General features: G+C 39.9%; 1 protein-coding gene across 1 annotated transcript; it reads left to right on the forward strand.

Annotated features, from left to right (window-relative positions):
* Positions 1–6: 6 nt before the first annotated feature.
* FBXO5 (F-box protein 5) lies at positions 7–8784 on the forward strand. Its single transcript, XM_017822049.1, has 5 exons — positions 7–115; positions 4179–4915; positions 5213–5303; positions 6503–6664; positions 7996–8784. The coding sequence occupies exons 2-5, from the start codon at positions 4194–4196 to the stop codon at positions 8245–8247; spliced, it is 1227 nt and encodes a 408-aa protein (XP_017677538.1). The 5' UTR covers positions 7–115; positions 4179–4193; the 3' UTR covers positions 8248–8784.
* The last annotated feature ends 13832 nt before the right edge of the window (positions 8785–22616 follow it).

A 22616-nucleotide genomic window follows, 5' to 3' on the forward strand; every position in this document is an offset into this window, starting at 1 on the left:
TGAGATACATTATTGCTGCAGCAGTCCATTTGAAAAGTAAATTTGACTGCACCAGAAGGAACTGCGGTTTTTAGTTTTCTCCACTGAGAAGATACTGATACACCACTCTTGAAAGGTATGTGCACGTTAAAAAATTAGCTATTTGTAGTTCCAGTTTTCATTTAAACAATAGCTTAAACGTCGGTACAGTGTCAAATAGCTTACTTGAGAGAACAAGAAAAAACTTAATTTCTTTGAGTGATGCTACCTATATGCATATCTGTTAATCAATTAAAATGTCATGAGAGGGAGTCTAAGTGTATCTTCATCGTGTTTTCATGCCCATCAGAACAGAAGTGTAGGAATATCCCTTTTTCCAGAAAAAAAAAAAGCTGTGGAAGCCAAGTGACAAATCATATGAGTTGATTTTTGAAAGAATGTGTCTGTTCTTGTGTCCAAAGTGAATTGTTACAGTATTGTTCAGCTGATACTTTAGTCTCCACTTGGCTTCACTTGAGTTTCTGCTTTATGCTTTTAATTGACCCTCCAATTTATTGATTTTCCAAAAGTTACATGGTGTGACAGACATCTTAGTGTTTTTGTCTATCTGTTTAGCAGCATTGTAAGGCATTCCATACCTTTATTAGCTTTGTTTTTTAGTAAACTCTGCATGGTAACTACGATTAAGTTCCAAATCGTTTAATTAAAGACACGCACATTAACTTGAGATGTAGGAATATCTATATGCGTAAGGTAAGGCATACATATATCCTGTTGGTAAGCATGAGACCTAGGTCTGCAGTTACTAATAGTTTTACAACTCCTAACTGGGACATAAAAAAGTAAAAAGAAACATTGACTCATTAGGTATCGATTGGCACAGAAGCTAGGACTGAAGTCTGTTCCTACCAGATCAGTACTGCAAATGGAAGACTACAGAGCACTTGTCAAGTCACCGACTTGACTTAAAGCCAGGCTTTCTTACCTCCAGTGATGGATGGAGTTTGCAGTTCTTTCTAACTTCAGCTCCATATTCATCCAAACAAATAAGAGACATCAACTGGGTCTGAGCACTGGATTACTGCATGAAAAACTTAGATAAACTTGTAGCCCCTCTGGCCAAATCCTGCCTGGCTCACAGCCTCCCTGTTCTCATCTAGCTCTTCAACAGACACTAGAGGTGGTGTTGCCTTGCAAGTGACCAGCCTCTGACCTGCGTGAGAAAAACCAGACATGATGTGGTTCTAGCAGGAGCCTGACTGAGGTATCCTAAAACTGGCATCTGACAGGACTTTGCTGTCCTCCTTGGCTCATCATGGCAAGCCTTACTCTATATTAATTTTAACACAAGGGATGTTGTCTCTGAAAATGCAACTTCTCTGAGCTGTGAGCAGATTGCATTTCCAGCAGCAGCAACAGCAGCAGGGATCCTTGCATTGGTGTCCACTCAGCCTTGCTTCCAGTAGTGCTTCTCCCCACACTTCAGCTGCTAATAGCATTGCTCATGCTTTAAAATAAATACAATTCTTTTATGGGAAGGAGCCCAGATGCAAGATCCGCCACCAGACTTAAATCACAGAACCACAGAATGGTTAAGGTTGGAAGGAGTCACAGTGGGTCATCTGATCCAACCTCCCTCCTCAGGCAGGGTCCTGAGAGATCCTTGAGACTGGATGTGGCACTTAGTGCTGTGGTCTAGTAACCACGGCGGTAATGGACCAAGGATTGCACCTGATGATCTCAGAGGTCCCTTCCAACCCGGCTGATTCTGTGATTCTATGATTCTGTGATCCTAGAGCCCATGGCACAGGATTGCATCCAGACAGTTCTTGAATATCTCCAGTGAGGGAGAGAATCCTTCCCCGACAGAGGAGCTTTGCACTTTGGGAGCGTGTCAGGATGATGGGAGAATCCCAGGCTCACCCATTTAAAAAATCAAACGGAGATGTAGCTGGGCGCCAGGCTGAGCTTAGGCGCGTGTCACTCCCGGGGCGGGGAAGGCGGCAGTTCCTTGGGGAGAGCGCCGCGAGGCTGTGCGGGTGCCGGAGGGCGGGAGGAAGGGACGGGCGGGACCCGCGGCCGGGCGGGAGCCGCCACCGCGCGGGAGCCGCGGCCGTGCCGCCCGCCTTCCTCGGAGCCGCCAGGGAGGGAAAACGCCGGGCCGGGCCGGCACCGCCCCCCGCGCCCCGCATTGGCCCCCGCCTTCTACCCGCCTCCCATTGGCCGCGTCCCGCCCGCGGGCGCGGCGCGATTGGCCGGCGCGGTTTTGGATACCAAATTCAAAGTTTTTAAAAAGCGCCCGGCGAGCGCGGACCACGCACTGCCCGCTGGCGCCGCATCAGAGGTGAGCGCCGCGCCAAGGTGAGCCATCCGTCCACCAGCCGGTCCGCGGCTGTGGGGCTCTGTGCTCAGGGCTCCGCGGCTGGACCGGCTCGGGCCAGCGGGGCTCCGCGGTCAGGGCTCCGTGACCGGGGTGGCGGGGGCTGCCGGCGTACGCAGCGACGGGACTGGGAGTGCTGGCGGCGCTGCATGGCCCGTCATGATGGGCTGGGGAGCGGGGTCCTCGGCGGCCGCCCAGTCCGGCTGCCCTCCACAGCCTAGCCCCGCAGCTATCCCGCCGGCGGGACAGGATGGGACGGGACGGGACGGGACGGCGGCACATGGGCGGCCACGGAGCGCCCCGATCCCGCCAACGAGCCGCATGTGGGGTGCTCTGGGCTGCTCGCCGCACCGGCGGGGCCGGGCCCGGGTCCGAGCCGGGGTGGGGAGCGCAGGTCGGCTCCCGCCGGCGGGCAGCGCGGGCGGGGACGCGCCGCGCTGTCTCCCGCCCGCCGGACCACGCCGCCGGAGGGGGCATCCCCCCGGCGCGCTCCTACTCGCCCCGCCACCAGCATTTTAGGGGGAATCCTGTAGTGCTGGGGAAAGGGGAGACCCCCGAAGGCGCAGGGTGAGGGTCCCGGGGCCGTGGGGCACGGTAGAGCCAGGACCCGATCTACCTGCCGCCGATTCGGGCCATCTTGAGCGCTGGGCGGGAGAAGCCTGATAGCGCCGCGGGGGCCCGCGGCTGAGCCCGCTCCTCCGGAGGGTCAGGGCTGGCCTTGATGGGGGGATATTTTCCAATTCATTAGGATTTCAGCCCAAAAGTTCCTCTACTCGCTCCCAAGGAAGGGGGGAAGGGAAGGAGGAAGCTTAGCGAGGCTTACATCTCTCACCTAACTCACACTACTCAAAGCCATAAGCGTATTTGCTCCTTTCTTCCACTAAACGTAGGTACAAAGAAGGGACTTTTTCTCTGAATCGTTCATGAAACATTTTTCTAATGCTTCTTTCCAAAACTGCTGGAAGTGCTTAAATCCTTTAAAATTCTTGCTCAAATGTGGGATCTTATATTTCCTACGGATTACAAAGCATGTTGAAAATTATTTCCCCTTTAGATTTAACAGGGCAGCGATGGCTTCCTTCTCCCCTTCAGCCCTCGCCCATCCCCCCGCAATTGTTAATATAGATAGCACCGTATTTCAGGGGGGAGGGGAAAGAAACAGCCAAGGAAAGCTCGATTTCCCTATGATATCTATTGACCTCTTACTCTCTTAAAATCATGCTTGTAAGTAACCTTTATTTCCCTCTGGCCATTGTTTAGGGGTGGCTGCTTTTCTTTGTAATTTACACATCCATGTGAGCACTTGAGTTTTTTCGTGTGCCATCCAGCCTCTTTCCTTTTTAAAAATGCCAGATACCTGGCTGCAGCAGCAGCATTGCCTCTGGTCTTGGATGCAAACTTTAGGCTTCTCTGGTCCAGATTGTCACTTGTGGACCCTCTGCCACTGGTGTCCCTTGCAGGGACCGCAAGTGTCCTGCCTGTGTCGCTACATTTAGGGTAGCAAGTGGAGGCATTGGTGTGTCTAAAAGTAAACTATTCTGGTGGAATGGTGACAAAGTAAATCAGCCAGTCAGTTTCCTAGCCCTAGTTATATGCAGCATAAAAGTCTAGTTTTGAGATGATCTTACATAGATTGAATTACATAGTGGCTCTTCAAATCCATAGTTCCACTAGTTGTATTTCAGACACTAGAGAGTGAGTTAGATAACAGTATAAAAGTCATAATGCAGAAGGAAGGCATGGTCAATTCTTTATAAGAAGAATAATTTGTGATGTAGTTTACACTGTGTTGTAATACTGTCCTTGTTGTTTCTTGCAGGATACAAATAACAAAATGAAGTCAAACCTTAACCGCTCTTGCAAAATGAAACGTGATTTTGACTGTGCATCTCTTCATGCTGGGTTTACACCACTGAAATCTGCTGTGGAGAAAACAAGACTGGAAAAATCCTGCCCCTTGAATTACAAGGAAGGCTTTTGTAAAAGCTGTGCAGAAGAGCATCAGAAAATATTCCCTAGTGACTCATATCATGCAGCCACCAGAAATCTAGAACTTGAAGATGGAGGAAAACCAATATATAACAAAGAAAACAAACAAGTAACCCAGAGACTTGATGAAGTTATCTATGAAATGGAGGAACTGGAAAACAGTAAACTTAGTGAGGACAGTGGTTATTCCTCTATGTTAAATACTCAATATGCTGATACAATAGAACATGAGGATAGTATACCTTTGGCTGGGAATCTCTGTGGCACACCAAAACATTGTCTCAGGAAGAACCAAAACCAAGAACAGTTTTCAAAGAAGACTTTACTGCCAGTAAGCCATTATGAAGACATGATTTGCTCAACTCTGAAAAAAAATGGTAAAAGAAATCTCAAGACTTGGGCTGCTATAGACAGAATTGTTTTTAGGGGAAAAGTTGAACTTTGTAACTTAATTGGAAAGAAAATGGGGCTAGATAAAATAGACATTTTTGCCGAGCTCTTCCAAAAGAACCTGAAGCATATATTAGCAAACATTTTAAGGCATCTCAGCGAGGTGGATTTAATCAAGTAAGTATATTGATCTCATTGTATTTCATTGGGAAAGGAAACAGCCTAGTCAGATGGCTTAATGATTGAAGTATGGGTCTTGTGACATTTACTGAATGTTTAGTATTATGTGTTGGTATGTTAAAACATGAACTGACAATGTAAGCCGTGGAGAATATCTTTTCCCAAGAAGGCAATTAAAGACTACAACTGTGAACATGTTCTATATTTACATGAAGGAAAAAGATTACAGTTATTCTTTCTATTAAATAAATCCTTTCCCAGGAGGTAACTGATGTATTTGTATTGTCGTTGCAGTTTTGCCAAAGTCAGCACAACATGGCGGAAGATTCTACAAGAAGATAAATGGATTTTCCAAATGTATAGTAAAGCTGTGAAAAACCTCTCTGTAAGTTGCTGCACCTGTTAGATAATTTGAGCCTGAACCATCAGTATCTTTCTAAGTCCTATTTCAGGACTTAGTCTTAAGAGATAACAGAAGAGTTTCTTAGGTTGAAAACTGTCACTGGAGTGTCTGAGCTTGTCCTGTCAGGATGCCCTGTCTCAAGTGTTGCTAGTCACATCGGTGTCTTTGGGGACCCCAAGGAAGGTTGACTGAGAAGGTGACCCAAGGAGAGACACAATGTTCTTAGGAGCTTCCACATGTCCTGTGTTACAGAGAAGGGCAGGAAGGAGAGGGTCACTACCAGCATAGCCCTAGAGACTCAGTAAAAGCTTGCTTGCTTCCTCATCTCCGCTGATCCAGAAGGGAAAAAGAGACTGAAATAAACCACTCGGCTGACTGTGCGACTCAGGGTCTCCATACTTTCTTGCAGCAGTCTCCAAATTCCAATGTGCTGGCTACAGAAAACTAAGAAGTGTTTCATACTGTGAGCTATTCCTAATGCCTCTTTGTCCTATGAAATAAAACATACTAGATTCAACCACATGGCATTGCACTTTATCAAGTCAGGATTCTTAAAACATTATGAGTGTCTTTCTCTTATGAGATGGAGAGACAAAGAAACAAGGTTTAAGATCTGGCACAGCATAAGGTGGTCAACTAGTTTGAGTTTTTATGTAGTATTTTACAGTGCTAGCCTGTTGGGGTGAAACATTTGGACACCACTGAACATTCAACCCATAGAATTTGATTTCCTCCCTGCCATTGTATGCTTTTTTGTTTAACCTGAACTGGAAACCTGGAAAATTGGTGGGAGGAGTTTACTTTTCACAATGAAAGCTTCAAGCATTCCTATTCACCATAAAGAATTAGAAATACTGTTTTGTGCTATAAAACATTGTGATGAATAGGTTACATGCTCTGCCTAAATAATTACTGAGTTAATATGAAAGTAGGATGACATAATAGATTGTTGTTTTGATGGTCTGAACTAGAGAGCTGTTCTATGCATTTATAACAGAAGTGACTGAGAAAGTTGAGGTAAAATCGGTAACATACTCCTTGGTGTGATGCATTATTAATTGGAAACCAGGAGGAAGGATCAAAAATTAGTTGTTGACTTCTATTAAACAAAAAAACCAGTATCAGGTGAGTCTCTTTTCAAATTTAAATCTTGATTTAAATCTTGTTTTTCTTTTCATCAGAATGGCACAAAGGCACCAGAGCATGCTGCAACAAGGGAGTATGTTGTCTACAGAGTGTCTTTAGCTTCCATTCAGAAAGCAACCCCACCAAAAATCTTGAACAAAAAAAACACCAGATCCAAAGCATCTAAGAATCACAGCAGGCTCATGGAGTTTTCTGAGGTAACTGATGATTTCCATTCATCTTTAGTTTCTCACGTGTTGTCTGGCACACGATCAGCTTGTAAAGCATATTTCTGAAAGTAGTATCTTCTATTTCAAATGCTTGTAGTTCTTATTAGTATGGCTGCCATTTTTTTGCTTAGTATGACTATTTTAAATCCCACAAAACCTGTCAATTTTGCTTCAGAACTGATGGACAATTTAAAGTAAAAAAAGGGGGGACCAAAGACTAAAAAGTTCCTATTTCTTAAAAAAATAAGCAACACATACTTTTTCTGTTATTCTGTTGGATTTTTTTTCCAACTAATTATCTGGCATTAAAATGACTTTTTTAGCTACAAATTTATAGTTGTCAACAACTGCAAACAGCCTGTTTCCCTTCACCTTGTATTTTTCTTAAGCTGTTTTTTTTCCCCGTGTATAGATGCAGGTCTATGTTGCAAGTGCTTCATAAGACTTTTAAAAATGTTTATTGAAAGTTGTTTTTTATTAAGAAGCAATAGATTTTCCTAACTAGAAAAAGGTTTTATGCTCAAGCTCAAAAGTCTTATTCTGCAAATCAGTGCAATAAGAGAAGATATAATGGCACTGGAAAGTATGATCCAGATGCTCTAGTACTACTATATAGGACATTGTAGCATTAAGAATGTAAAAGTACTCTGTTCAGTAGCTGTCTAAAATTTTGTTCCTAAAAGACTTTTATGTCTATACACAACACATTCAGGTTATATAAATATTTTGCTTTTAACAATTGAATGCTATAAGGTGTTATACAGGTCTATGATTTTCTAATGCTAAATCATTTTGAAAGCAGATGTTTTTGTGTCAAAAATTAATTAATTGGAAAGAAAAAGGAATTGCTTCCATTTTGTATCTCAGGCTAAGTGCTCCACAGCTGAGATTTCTGAACACATTTCTCACTTTTCAAAAATGTCAATGATTTAAATAGAATTCATCTTTATTTTCTTTTCTTTTTAAAAATTAAGTTAAAACACCATTCTTGGATGGGATTTGGAAGATTCAGGAGGGCTGTTTTACTTACTGCCTTTGATTTAGCCTGTCCGTCAAATTTTAAATTTAAAGAATTTGAAATTGGCTACCTCTACTCCAGTACAAAGTATACAAAAAAAGTATATAGAAAGTTATAGTCTGATTATTACTTTTCGGTCTCCACTAGAATTTGATACAAAAATTAGGCTAAATTTTTAATTTATCTCTCAAGAGTAAGAGAAATTATAATACGTTTTGTGGCACTTAGATAACATTAGGAAATTCTTAGAGAGTTTACTTACCCTCTGCTCCTGATTTTCTGTGTATGCTTTTTCCAATAGGCTGCCAAGACCTTGAAAAACACTGAAAGCTTTAAAGCCTGCCATCGCTGTGGTTCACCTGCAAAGTATGACTCCTATCTTCAAAGAGCAATGTGCAATCGTGAAAGTTGTGGCTTTGACTTTTGCACAAAGTGCATGTGCAGCTACCACAGCTCCAGTGACTGTATGAGCGGCAAACCAGTGAAACCCACCTCTATGCCAGGGCCACTTCCTGGGACTAAGAAAAGCAAACAGAATCTAAAGAGATTGTGATCCATCCCTCCCAATACAAATTGTAAGATGTGCCATAAATTTTTTTTTATTCATCTACAAAGAAAATGTTTTCTGCTATTCTATATTTATAAAGAAGTTTATTCTATTACTCCTCTGTACTCTTTTAATAGTCTTGTTCAGAAGGCTTTTAAAAGCATTTCTAGTGCTGTCCAGTGAGGTGAGTGAAGCCCTTTTTAACTTCAAATTATGGGGGAGTCTAGATTTTATGATTTTTCAAAGCTTTGTCTTTGATTTTTAAATGCAAACATTCATAATACCATTTTCTCTGATGGTTTCTCTTATGTGAATCTTAAATTGTTCCTCCTTCATTTCTTCATTCAGAAAGCTCAGGTTTTCCTTGAACTGAGGTGATACCTTTTCCAACTTTAAAAAAAACAGTACTGTATGTTGACTATACTGCTAAAAAGTACGTGTTCTTTTTTTTTGAAGTTATAATATTACTTTTAGTATTTGTATATATTTGTAAATACTATTCATGTTTGTCTTGTAAATGTGAAAATAAATTGCTGATCTTGACTTCGTTGGCTTTGTTGGACTTCTATCTATCGTCCTAGAAGATTACTTCTCTTTTCTCAAGTTTCTAGTGTGTGCTTCTTAAAGACGTTGATTTGACAAAGTGCAAGTCTTCTGGGTTTGTGTAAAATGTGCTGAATCCATTCTCATGCTGTGTTCTGCAGCTTGATTCCGTAAATATTTTGTCTATTCAAGTCCACTTAAACATATGCTCAAGACTGGAGAATGAAGGGTAGAAGGCTGCCAAGTTGATTAGGGGGCTGGAGCACCTCTCCTATGAGGAAAAGCTTAGAGAGTTGAGTTTGTTCTGCCTGGAGGAGAAAAGACTTCAGGGTGACCTAATTGCAGCCTTCCAGTACGTAAAGAGAACCTACAAGAAAGATGGAGAGGGACTTTTTACAAGAGCATGTAGTGACAGGACAAGGAGGAATGGCTTCAAATTTACAGATAGTAGGTTGGGTATTAGGAAAAAATTCTTTACTGAGAGGGTGGTGACTGTGCACTGGAACAGATTGCCCAGAGAAGCAGACTCCCTATCCTTTCCCTAGAAGTGGAGTTGTAACTAGATCTTTAAGGTCCCTTCCAACCCACGCCATTCTATGATTCTGTGATGCTATTATACCTCATTCTGGTAATTAGACTGCACCATCTTGATATGCATGTAACCACAGTGAGTCTGTTAGGCATTGATAAATAAGAAATATTATAAGCAAAAGTTTGTTATAAAATTTACATCTGTGTCTACTGAAATTCCTCTGTCCTGAAGAACACAGGTAATGTGATCTGAACAGAACTGCTATTTCCTACAAAGATTTAAAGAAATGTGGCACAGGCATTCACTCTTAAACTGGTGTTGCAGTGTATGATACATTTTGAATTAAAACTTGTGTGTCTGTTCAGGAGCTGAATGTGGCTGTTACAAACTTAACAGGTTTACCTTTTCAGATTTTGAGCTTACTAAGGGGAATGCACTTTCTAGTAGGCCTAACAATTTGTACACAGAGAAAGTGGAGAACAGCTACTCTTTTTTTCTTTTTTCATTTTTCATTAGCTGTAGAAATTTATCTGCTCATGCAGAATTTTGAGAAAAATTCTGTGTTACCTCTAGATAAGAGGGAAGAGTTCGACTACATGGCTTCAGTGGTCACAATTGGGGATGAACAATATGAAGAAATTGACATTTTTTTACCAATTTGTGAGTGCTAAGAGACACCTACCTTCTACCTGAAACCTTATTGGAAAGGTCAAATTATTTGACTTTTAATGAAGCTTTAGCCAAGCTGTGATGAATCTGCTGCAAACCATTGTGGCTGTTCCTTTCCTCTTGCCCAACTGTTTTATATGATACTCAGATCCTTTCCTACCAGCTTAGTTTTAACAATTAAAATAGACATTTAAGATTATAGCCTTCATCAGGTGGGTGACAGCTCCTTAAGGACCTTGATCTTGCAATTTTCCTATCCAAAATTTCTAAAGCATGGGGATTTGTGGTGGCCACGCAGCTATTTCCTCCTTTATGGTAACCTGGCCTGGCAGTTGAAACCTTGCCCAACAACACTGAGCACTGGGCCTGTATAAAAACTATGCATCTGATTGAAAGCCACATAATGGTTGGTCTCCTCAAAGATGTGGGCAATCAGTCCCCACCCAGGCATGCTAGCATCTGCTGCTGAGAGAAAACAGTTCCTCAGAGTGAGGGTGTTGGATATTAGTATCAGTGGGTGCCCCAACTGGTGCTAAGGAGAGTGATTTATGTACCAAAGGTAGGAACAGATTGTTGTTAATGTCTGTGCTGAGCCTATCTCGGACCTGCCTTTGATATGTAATCAATGTGAGAGTCATACCTAGGGCAAGAGTATAACACTTGCCATATGGAGATGAGTCCTCTCCAGGTACTACAGTTGTTGTCAAAAACTGCTTTCAAACTCAACCTTTGACAGCCTCAGTGACTTTGCAGGAATGTGAAAGCTTCTTACCCACATTGCACATGCTTTTCAGATCTCCAGAAGGTGAGAAATACCTGCAGGCTGCCAGAGTCTCCTGCCTGACTGGTGCAAGTACAGATTTCTTCCAGTTACTTTCTTATCTCTAGGAATGGCTCTCCATCATGAGGAAGGGTGGGACATTTCTCTGCTCTGTAAATTGCTGTGGCTAGCAGCTGTTTCTCCCAGCTTGAACAACTATGGAAACAGATTTTTCCTTAACTTCATCCTGACCCTAGCCAGGAGACAGACAGAAGCAGGTTTTTAGGAATTTTTTTAAATCAATATTGAGCTTTGCAGCTTCTCTTTCTTGCACTTATGATGCTATCTTGAAAAATCCAAGGAGCTGTTCAAGATGCTTACACTTTCCTGCAAGTCATTAAAGGCTATTTCAGCAGTCTCACCACAGCAAGCAGAGAAGCTGAAGAGAAGTGCCAGAGAGTGATGATATAGTCACTTGCACAAACAAGGACAAGTTTGTATGCATTTTAATTTATCCTCCAGCAAAAGCCTTTGTGCTCTGAGGACTGTGGAACATGTCAGAACCAAAACAAGAAAAAACAACTCTCTTACTTCAACTCTGTAAGTGCTGGCACCTTAGCACAGCTTGTCATCACAGAGCCTGATTTCTAGCATGTGGCAAAACTGCAGCATGTGTCAGATATGCTGTCACTAGCCAAGGGTTTCACTGCAAGGAAGCAACATTTCAGCATGTTGAATATTTTGTTTGACTAAAAAAAGAAAAAAAAAGGGTAAAACATAAATAAAACTCTGTCAGTGACCACTCAAAAAAGCTCTGAATATTTAGCCCTAAAAAGATAAGGTCTGCACTGACTCGGAGAGTTTAAAAAAAACGATTCTAGATTAAGATTGTGACAGGGTTTCCTCCACAACTCCCAAAGCCAAAGGCTGACAACCCCTTTGAGGAATTTATTCTGTATCATAGACTTTTTAAAACGAAATCTGTTGTGGAAAGGGAAAACCACGAGATGGTGCTCTTGACCCATTCAGTGTATGAAGCCAGATTAATTTAGTTCCTTTTACCGTGTTCATGGAGAGTGTACTCCCTCTACCTCCACTGACTGTAGCTATACATCGTTACTGTGGTCATGGGGAATGAGATTAAATCTGCAACTGAAAGACAAAAACACAAACCTTGACTTCAAATACTGATTTTAACATTTGTTTCAAGCATATTTGTGTAGGATATGTATGTATTTGCTAAACTTAAAAATGTACAGGTGCCTTTCATAAAAGCTTTATCATGATGCTAAGTGCATATGACTTCTTTAAGGAGTGATTGGCTGCTCTAAACATGACCTATATTTTCTCCACCTTGTGCACCTGTATTTTTTAACTGGAGAGCAAAGTCACCACTCCAAAGCAGTTGGTGCAAGCTGTCCATCAAGCCCCTAGCGCAGGTCTGGAGCAAGCAGTGAACAAAGCTTTGCCTGGGGTTGGACATTGTGTTCCTGATTGACAAAGGTTTGGTGAACACCTCAGCTGCACAACAGCTGTGGTGTCACCTTGACATGCCTTGTGGCAGAAGCTAATGGTGCTGACTTGCAAAATGTCTAAAGGCATAGCATTCATATGTCACTTCTTGTAGAGTGGCTACATTGCGGTTAGGAGGAGCTGGGGTCTTGAACTGAAATGCTATTACCTGAATGCAAGGATGGACCAGGCAATTACTGTGATAGATACTTGATTTTGGAAGCCACTTGCCATGATAGAAAAGATTCACCTTCTAATATATTTGAAATTTGAACTAGAGGATGAGGAGTTACAGAGATGGACAACTGCTGAATTGTGGCTCTTTGCCTAAGGATGTACAAATTTCCAAGTCCACTCTATTTTTATATAACCTTGTCAGAACAGTTTTTCCTCTGAAATAGGAGGAACATAAGGATACAAGGCAAAGCATGGTTCTGATATTCTCAGCACAAAATAAAAGCAGCTAGGGTCTTTTTGAATCTGCTGGCACATGCAGAAATACTTGCAAGGTTCAAACAAAGAAACAGACATTCTTGTAGTTGCCACTGAGATGTCTCATCAGCATCTGAGGGTTTGTCCTTTAAGGTTTAATATTGCTCTACCCTATGCATTCAGAACTGCCCTCATGGTACCTCAGTCCTGCACTCAAACAAGCCAAGAGCCTGAGAGGTATATTAAGAAATAAAGATGCAAAAACAGCGCAGTTTACTGACTAGTCTGTAGGTTTTGATTAAATTCTGTGGGAACTGCAGTCCTCAGCCAGCTGCAGTGTCAGGGCCTGCCCACAGCCCAAAGAAAGCCTGAGGATGCCCTCTGGCCAAGAATGTGCACAGCTGGAGAGAGGGAGAGACCCCTGTCCCTCCACTGCTCTATTTTCCATCTCCTAAGTGCTAGACTGGCTTTTGGAATGTGGCAGTAGTACTGTTGCCCTTGGTTGGTACAGCTGTACCTGGCCAGGGGAGCAGGAGGGCTGGTACTGGATGGAGCAGGGTTTGCTCAGGGGCACGGTACAGGATAGAGGAAACGTTGGGGATTTCAGCTGAGAAGGCTGTTTAAGTCCTCAGATGAGGGGGCAGTCTCTGTCCAGGACTATGGCTTTTCAACAGCTAACATAGCATGTCTCGTGTGTGTGTGCTTGCTGAAAACCAAAGGCCTATGGGCTTTTGACATTAACTTGCAGCCAGACCAATATAGTAATGGTAAATGCTGGTGTTGGGTTAAAAGGCCTCTCTGGCTTCCTCAGCCCACAGTGTCACACCCATACCGAGAGCATGACAGGGGTCATGGGTGGGTGTCTCCAACCTAAAGTATTTGCTGTGGGCATATAAAGCTTAGGCAGCCCTCAACCACTGGGAAGAAGGACTGGACTCAGAAGATACCCCTCCATGTTTCAGAAGGAGGTGTGGCTCTTCCAGGGCTAACACAAGCTACAGCTTCACATCGGAGGCTTGGGATGGGTACAGCTGTGCTGGCCGCTACCTCCCAGAATTCCTCTTTGCTTTCTGCCTGTGGCAGCTGTGCGCCCACCAGAGAGCGCAGTGCTCCTGCTAAGCAGAGGCTCCTGCTTCCAGAGGCTCCACTGGAGCTGGCTCATGCATGAATCATAATGCAAAAGTGATGACACAAGAGCGCTGAGACTCACTTCTTATGTTTAGTGTCATTTTATGAGGGTCTACCTCGACTCAGTTAATTACATTGTACAACAAATTTCAGTTAGTCATATGTAGATCTAATTTTCAAGATTGTCCCCGGGTACCAAATTAGTAGAGAAGACATCAATTGCAATTTGCTTACAAACATACTTTAAGCACCAGCTGCTTGTAAAAATACACATAATGTTTTTAAATTAAAAAGCTCTGTGTTACCTTAAAAATGCTTGCAACAGGTACCATAACAGTACAGTTATTTTCTGCAATGCATTTACTTATGTACTCATAGATAAAAAAATCTAGGTGCCAGTATGAAACCCAAAAAGATTGATTTCCTTCATGTCCCTTTCTTTCTTTATGGCACATTGTGGCTGTGTAATAAAATGTGATGCTAAACTGTAGGAAGAACCCTCTCTAGCAGGGTAAAAAACCATGTAAGCTGTCATATATTAAAGGTAAGTAAATCAGTGGGAGTACCACAGAACTTCCAGTCTCACTGTATACATTTTAGAAATAGTTTTGGAGAAGTAAGCTGTTCATATTTGTTCTAGCCTCCTCACCTTTATTAAATAGCAATTATGTTCTCAGTATTTGTACACTATATACAAATGTAAAATACAATGTCTTAATGTCCTACACCACTACCACAGCCCCACCGTTCTACTATGAATTAACCATGTAGTAGGCAACAAGGACAATTTTTAGTATTTCTGTTTATACTCTCAGCATGTTAATACTCATAGTAGTTATTCTCTTGTCAGTACTCATAATATTCTTCATTCTTCTCAGCACTCGTGTAAATAGGTTGTACCCCAAAGGCTGACTTTCTTAACAAGATGAAGATAACTCATCTTTTGTTTTGCATATCAGAACAGGAGACATGTTCTCTTTCCCTGGAGTTTCAATCAAGAACAAGGTTTTCACTGTTCACAAAGAACACCTTTATCCTCGCTATAGCAAGGTTTTCACAAAGTTTCTGGTGTAGATGGTAGTTCATCATGCTGCTTTATATTTATGTGACATTTTTGAATACGATTAAAGTGCTTTCAGACTCCCTATCCATACATATCAACACTGAAGCAAATTAAATGCCTGTATTTGTTTTTCCCATATCAATATCTTAAGTTCTGGTGACAAAAATCAAAGGTACTGGTTGTGCATCTTTTAAGAATTTATTGCATATGTGGCCCTTTCTCTGGAAATCTCAAAGAAAGTATTACAATATACTAAGTAATACTAATATTATTGAAAAACACTGACATTAGAGACAGCTAATGGCAATCTTGATTTCCAGGAGATGTAGCTCTTTGACCTGCAAGATTTGTTTTAATTTTTTTTTATTTTTTCAATTTTTTGCCAATGCATGACATGGAAAAAACAATATTCAGGGACTCCATGATCTTTCCTTGATGGTAAACCTGGATCTTCACGAAATATTTTCCTCCTGAGCATTCATACTAAGCAAAACAAATGCATTACCAACACAATATTTTTCAAAAATAGTTTTGAGAATGATTAACAATACCTAAATCACATGTCATTTTCTTATCTGTAACTTGCAAAGAGAGATGAATATGAATACGAATATGAATTGCTTGATCCGTGATCATGCAGTGGTTTAGTTATAAATACAGCCTGGGCTTTCTGTCCCAAGATGCTGGAACTACATCTTCTTCTCTCCATACTGTTTTCCTTAGTAATTGAAGTGGTAGATCAAGATTTGTATTTTATGATACATGGTGCTCAAAGAAGCAATGAAACTTTTAGGAATGTGAAGGGTTGTCTACCTAAGAAAGATCAGTGGTTTAATTTGGTAACATTTGAAAATGGGTTACTCATATTCATGAAATAATATATAGAGAGAGATACAGATACAGATGTAGATATGCAAAAGAGGTTGTATGAAATGATAAAACCAGACTGAGCTCATGCCTCAAACACTTTTAAGACCAAGTGAAGATCAGAGGTAACAAATACCTTTCTTTTTCTTTCTAAGCTGGAATTTACCTTTTGAAGCAACTTCTTACTGCAGATAAGTGATGTATGCTTGTACATCCGTCCTAAGTCTACATCAGATATTCATTGCTTGTGCAGCTGATAAAACCAGAAATTTATGCTCCTGTATAGAACCAGGATAAACATTTATCACTGCCAACTAAGCTGAAATCATTGTCCCTCCAAGTGAAATACCTGTGACTTGACCAGTGGATTAGGCTTCCAAAGTTTAAAAGGTGTTAATTGTGGAGAGGATGGTAGAGAGTAAATAGATATAGAGAGTAAATATAGCTTTTCCTTTTCTATCTTTCCTGAATAAAATAAATATATAATTTATTATAGGCTTACAAGGATTATAAACTAAAAAGAAAAAGCCATCAGCTATATTACTATTTATTTCTGTTCCTTTGATCTTAAATTAGTAGGTTTTTTTCAAAGAAATCATTAAATAAAATTGTAAAGTTAAAAATATTTCTGAATGTTTTAACTGCCATAAGAACAGAAATTCTTTCTTATATATTGACTAAATTTTTTTTCAGGGAATAAGGTTAAAGAATTCTCCTATTTTAGAGTTATCTGTACACTTAACTACAGTAATTATCCACAGAAAATTTAGTTAATTTCAAAACACGTAACACATAGAAACTACATCTCCATAGACTTTTAAACTTATATTTTTGCTCCCTTTTTCATAATTTAAAGTGTATTTTATTAAAGCATATTTTTAATTTATAGCCTTATTAAAATATATTAAAAACATGAACGATGACTGCAGGCATATATATCTGATTAGTTTCATTTTTGAATGTGCATTTAGCCTCCTTTTTTACTTTTCTTTTACCTCAGACCCTTTCAAAGGGAGAGGGAAATGTGCCAGCTCTGTGTTCAATATGTCCTCTACTTTTATTAGAATTTAACTGACATTTCTGTGGGCACTATGCTTAAAAAATGTCTGTTGTATAAACTTGTGAACAGCAAATAATGAAAGAATGAAAAATAAAATACATATGCCATGTCTTTGTTTCTAATAAAAAACCATACAAATTAGAAATAATGTGATTTGGCTTTCAGTTTGTAATCCAAGCTCCTAATGCTACAGAGTAAAGATGTAGTTATTATTTATTATGCAACTTAAAATATTTGAGAAAGTGTTTAATCCAGTATGATAAAAGGTATTTTCTTTAAAAAATGGTATTTTGAAACTGATGTGTAAGTGAAAGTAGGGTGTTCTGTTTTAGGCCACAACGAGTATCACAGTTTGCTAGTAGCAAGTTATATACCTGCTAGGAAAAGTTTGAAGGATTATGAATTGAAAGAAGTAAGCATTTTTTTTGGTTACCATTTCTAAGTCTTGTTCAAAGACAGAAAGAAAGCACATAGTTTTTAAAATTAACATGTCAGGAAACATGATCCAAAAGGCTTCTACTTAAGCTTGCCCTTAAGGGTAAGAAAGGAGCTCAATGCAGGACTGTGATACACAGCCTGGTGGCAAGAAATTGATCCATAAATCTTTGTAAATTAAACCAGTATTTGTGTTACTGAAAAATGGATTTCATCTGCTTGTGAACTCAGAACACTCATAGGAACTATATGTCCTCTGTATTAATTTGGTTTGGACATGCTGCTGTATTGTCTTAGAAGCTGCTGCAAAAATTGCCACAAAAACCCCTACTGAACGTATTTCCACTGTCATTCTAGTCTGGATGTGTTTTGCCCGTGATAAGCATTAACTCTGAGGAGAATGAAAAAGAATTGTAATCATTTTTGGATTAAACCTCAGTTAGCATCACTTGATTTTGAATTCAGAGTAGTAGTAGCATGCAGTTGTTTTATTCGTGCTAAAATTGAAACAACATGAAAGGTACACAGAATACATCATTTGGTAAATCTCAGAGATCATAGATATTAGTCCAGACAGTGGAGAACATGTCCTTACTGAGGCTTTCTTGTTTTCCTTATGTGCACTATGTAATTTTAAATGTGTTGATTTAAAACATTGTGCAATTGTAATATAGGTTTCTGCTTAATATTTCTTGATTTCCATCACCTTACTCCTGCAATGATGATTACAAATTTAGATACTTTCAAGAATATTTCACTATCTTTCAAGCTAAGACTCTGGAGTCAGCAGACTCAACCTCTCACAAGATCCTCTTACACAATAACCACTGGGGAAAAACTCAAAAGGAAAAAACTTATTTCCAACAGCAGAGAAAAATTTTAGTAAACCTTTCTGCACCCCAGAGAATGCAGAAATGCTGAAATGGAACAAAAGCTGCAATTGAGAAGTTTGGTATTTGCTACTGTGTGTCAGTCAGTGTAATGTCCACATCACGAATGCTCGTGATATTAAACACTGTCTAGCTTGAAGGAGGCCTGAGTCAGGATCTGATGGCTCCTTAACTAGTAAGTGCTTGTCCAAGAGATTCTTTTGCATGTAAAACTAGTCCTCAGATATCTCTTTTGCCTTCAACATATGTATGTAATGAGGATATGCCTGTAGAGCTTTTCTCTTTTTATTTTTCCAGAGAAACTTGTAATTTCTCTGCCTGTGCTCTGAACCAGCAGGTATCATGGCAGATCCTATCCAAAACCCAGCATGCAACTGTGTTAGCCCCAGCCTGAGTTCATGCTGCTGAGTTCAGAATTGCCGCTTGGTTTAGCTCTTTACTAGTATGACCACAGTGATGCCCATGGACCCGTGTATCATGTGCACCCCGTGTTTCACTCCTGTCCCATTGTTCACACATACAGGTACTGCATACGTAAGTCTCTTGTTCTCAGCTTACATCACTTTACCACACAAAGTTCACAGCAGGAACACTGAAAATCCCTTATTTTTAGCCTCATCGAGTGATGGAAGACTTGGTTCCCCTCTCAGACCAAATCATGTTCAGAGCAAGCAAGAGTTGAGTTTTTAAAGAAAATTGTAAATACTTTTGCACTTCTCCATTTCTGGCCAGCCCAAGGCAGATGAGAGCAGGCTGGCAGGGAACAGTGCTGTTTTCCATTGCCGTTATGGGCAACATGGTATAAACATTCTCACAGCCGTGCTTCCCTGCTCAGGCCACTTTCTGCTTGACAGCACAGGAAATGCCACCACCCACATTCGCACCAGTGGAACCATGGTATCCACCCCATCTTCTGAAGCAGCCGGAAAATACACTTTTTTAGATTAAAATACTAGTGTAGATATAAGCTTTTCCACTTTTTTTTTTTTTTTTTTTTTTTTTTTAAGGCCCAGTTAGTGCTTTAACATCAGAGCAGACAAGACAGAGCCATCTTCTTACCTGCTTTCTGAAGGGATTTAAAACAAGCAGGTGAAAGTACATGCACATACAATTCTTGATCTTTGTCCAGGGCAGAGTTTGTACTCTGTGATTTCAGATGATGCCTGTATAGACCTTCCTAAGGAAACTCTCACTGATACAAACTTACAGATATCGTTACAGTAACTCAGTGGTACTTTTTTTTCCTGCTACAAGGTTTGCTGTAAAAAGCATTAGAGCTCATGTCATCGGTGCCATCCTACATCCTTGGTACTAAACTTGGCCCTGATTTCAAGTTTGCTATTATGTTAATCTTTCCATGATGCCAGCAAACATGCCAGTACCCATGCATACATCTCAAGTAAAGGTTCGCTACTAAAGAGGAGGAAGGCAAATAAAAGGTTACAAAATAAAGTGACTACCAGAGATTTTTACCTTTCATTAGATATTCGTTATGCATAATGTTTTTGATTCCTATATTGGCATAAATTCCAGCACAGTGTTCCTACATTGTTGATTATCATTAACTTCCAAAAGTAATGTCAGAAAAATATCAGTTTAACATAAGATAATATAATTGAATAATTATTAAAATAATTGAAATTATTATAATTGAAATTATTATTATAATTGAATTATTATTGTTTGTTGATGCATTCATGAGTGCTTTTTATAACACATATATTTTCTTGGATTACTACTTTGGTTTACACCCAATACTGTTTATTTTTAAGTATTATTTCACTGGAGTTATTTTCAAGTCTTTCAGCTTCTAGTGCTTCCTGTCTTGATAAGAATATAAAGCTATTGCCCAGTATACAGACCTCCAAGCATGATGAGCTGGATTCAAAATTAATGAATTTTCCTCTTAATTTTAACCCTTGAATATAGTCATGACTTTTTCCTCTTACAGTGTTGAATTATAATGAGGTTAGGGGTGCTTTAATCTGTTGATCCCATTGTCCGTGACTGCACTGCTATATTATTAATTGCAGACACAAACTACATATGTATACTCATCCCTTTACTTCAAAAGGAGATACTTTTCAAGCGTTATGTAACAGAGCCGTGTTTTTAGCTTGTAACTCTCAGAGCTTAGGCTTTCTAATTAGAGTATGTTCTTAATTTGTCATGGAATAGTAGTTACCACAACAGCAATATATATTACACTAAAAGACATTCATAACATAGGGTATATTTTAGGCATCAAATGTATGAGTATGTTACAGAGGCTTAAGAAAATACTGGGTATCTGCTGAGCTTGGTAACAGTCCCAGGACTCAATCTTAGTCCTGGTTTTCACGGTGCACCTTGGTTGAAAGGTCATCCAGTAGTGTTTAGAGTATCTCTTTCTGCTTTGCTATATGAGTGGGCTAAGGGCATACATGCAGCTATAACCCATGTTTAAGCTGGCAAAATAAAAGTGTCCGGAAATGTTTATAGTAACTGAGGCTAACTAGTACAGAACAGTCTATATCTATGCTAATGAATCCTCTGCTCCTCCAAAAGAGGTTGGCTGTGTGCATGTGACCTCTTTGTGAAAATGTCCATTCAGTTGTACTGTTAACTTTTGAACATACCCAGCAATTATTTGGAAAAAAGTTAGTTGGTACAGTCTAAATGCACAACTCTAACACTACAAGGCAAAGTATTCCAATGTCCAGGTAACTTCTCAGGTAACTTACAATATGCTTGCAGAGAGTCAGCCTCAGTGGACCAGCTAAACTTCTATAACACTATCAGTTGAGTTTTTAGAATACAGAATGATTTTTTAATGAATCTATGAGATTTTAAAGATGATTGAATTTTGGCCCACACTCTTAATTACATTTATGGTAGAGAGAGAATTTGCTGGATAACGATTGGTTCACATTCAGATCTTTAACCAAAGGGGTAAAGTTAAGGGAAATCCCTGGAACCTAAGCAGGACAACAAAAAGAATGCCAGATTGGGATGTCGACATCTCCCGGTAGTGAGTGGCAAACTGCCTTATTTTATTTCTGTTTCCAGTGACTGAATCCTGTTTGAGAGACAAGAAAAAATGCATTATGCACATTCCTAATGTCGTAAGCAATGTGTGCAATTTCTGTAGTTTTCCAAGGGATAGTATACTTATTTGATTGATTGATTGATTGAGAGAGAGAAAGAGAGACAGAGAGAGACAGACAGATAGATAGATGGACTGCAGGAACTTAATAAACAACTATAGTGAATAAATTACCATATATGAATAGATCAATCTCCCTCCTCAGGAAAAATGTAGATCCCTGTCAATGCCATGGAAGAAAAGCACTGTAATGATACACATTCTCAGATAACAGAGCTAAATTAAAGGGACTCTGTTCTACTTTGCCCCAGGCACATGGAAAGAAAGAACTTCATCCTGTCCTGGAAGGCAAAAACAGAGAGATAAGGAAGGTAGTATACCATAGTGGGAGGGCAGGTGGAAAAGGCTTCCAATCCTGAGTAATGTCAAGAAAGTGGAAAGAAAGCCCCTTTTCTGAAATCCCTGCTACTGTTTAGGAAGAAGAGATGGCTGAGAGCTGAAAGTACGGCTCGACTTACTGAACTTCTTGTACTACCTATGCCTGAGTATGACTTGCAATATTCAGCAAGTAAAGATTTTGTTCGATAGTACACAGACTCTGCATGTGAAAACAGCACATAGATTTCATGTCAGCTGAAGCTTCCCAGGGATTTACTCCTCAGATGAAGCCTGTAATTTATTTTTGGTGAGACAGATTTTTCAGCTGTTGTAAATCAAAACACCTACATGATTCACAGCATATGAGGCTCCAGTCCAAATTGTGTATAGATAATTTCTGTTATACCAGAAGGATTCTGGGCCCTGTTTTTTTGAAAATTCTGTAAGCATAAATTTGGAATAACTGCAGTGAACATAAAAGTATTTTTTCATTGAATGAGAAGTGAATTAGCTCCAATACGTCTATTGCAAAGACATAAATGCCAAGTCATGTTTCATTTCTTGCAATCATTGTCAAGTTTAAAACTCAGAAGGCATATATTTATGTCCATGATAATCATGTTAAATTGAGCATGTCATAGTGTTAAATATATAATAAATTTGTGGTTAAATCACAATAAATTTAGTTGATTCTTTCTTTTCAGTACTCTTTCAGAGAAAAACACTGATTATTCAATTTAATTGAAGATGTTAAAATATTGAGAATATTGAAAGCAACAAGTCTTTTTTTTTAAGTAGAAAAGAAAAGCAGGTAAACATGTGCAATATTTTTGAAAATGTGCTGAGAGGTTACAGTTTTGAAAAGTTTAGCAAAGAGTTGTCATCAGATCTGTGAAAGATTTTTATGATATGTTTCCTTAATAACAGTGCTAGGAAATGGTGTTCCCCTGCAGAGTACTTTTTGTAACTGTTGTACTGTTAACAGCTAGTGTTTCTGTCTGTACAAGGAGAAAAATTTTCT

The sequence above is a fragment of the Lepidothrix coronata genome, unplaced genomic scaffold, assembly GCF_001604755.1.
Source record: "Lepidothrix coronata isolate B3197 unplaced genomic scaffold, Lepidothrix_coronata-1.0 Scaffold94, whole genome shotgun sequence".
Classification (NCBI taxonomy): domain Eukaryota; kingdom Metazoa; phylum Chordata; class Aves; order Passeriformes; family Pipridae; genus Lepidothrix; species Lepidothrix coronata.

Bases quoted from the DNA above. Each gene is read 5' to 3' on its own strand.
- FBXO5 (XM_017822049.1), top strand. From the start codon at position 4,194: ATGAAGTCAAACCTTAACCGCTCTTGCAAAATGAAACGTGATTTTGAC. The intron at 4,916-5,212 runs GTAAGTATATTG...TTGTCGTTGCAG, and splicing joins AGCGAGGTGGATTTAATCAA to TTTTGCCAAAGTCAGCACAA. The intron at 6,665-7,995 runs GTAACTGATGAT...TTTTTCCAATAG, and splicing joins GGCTCATGGAGTTTTCTGAG to GCTGCCAAGACCTTGAAAAA.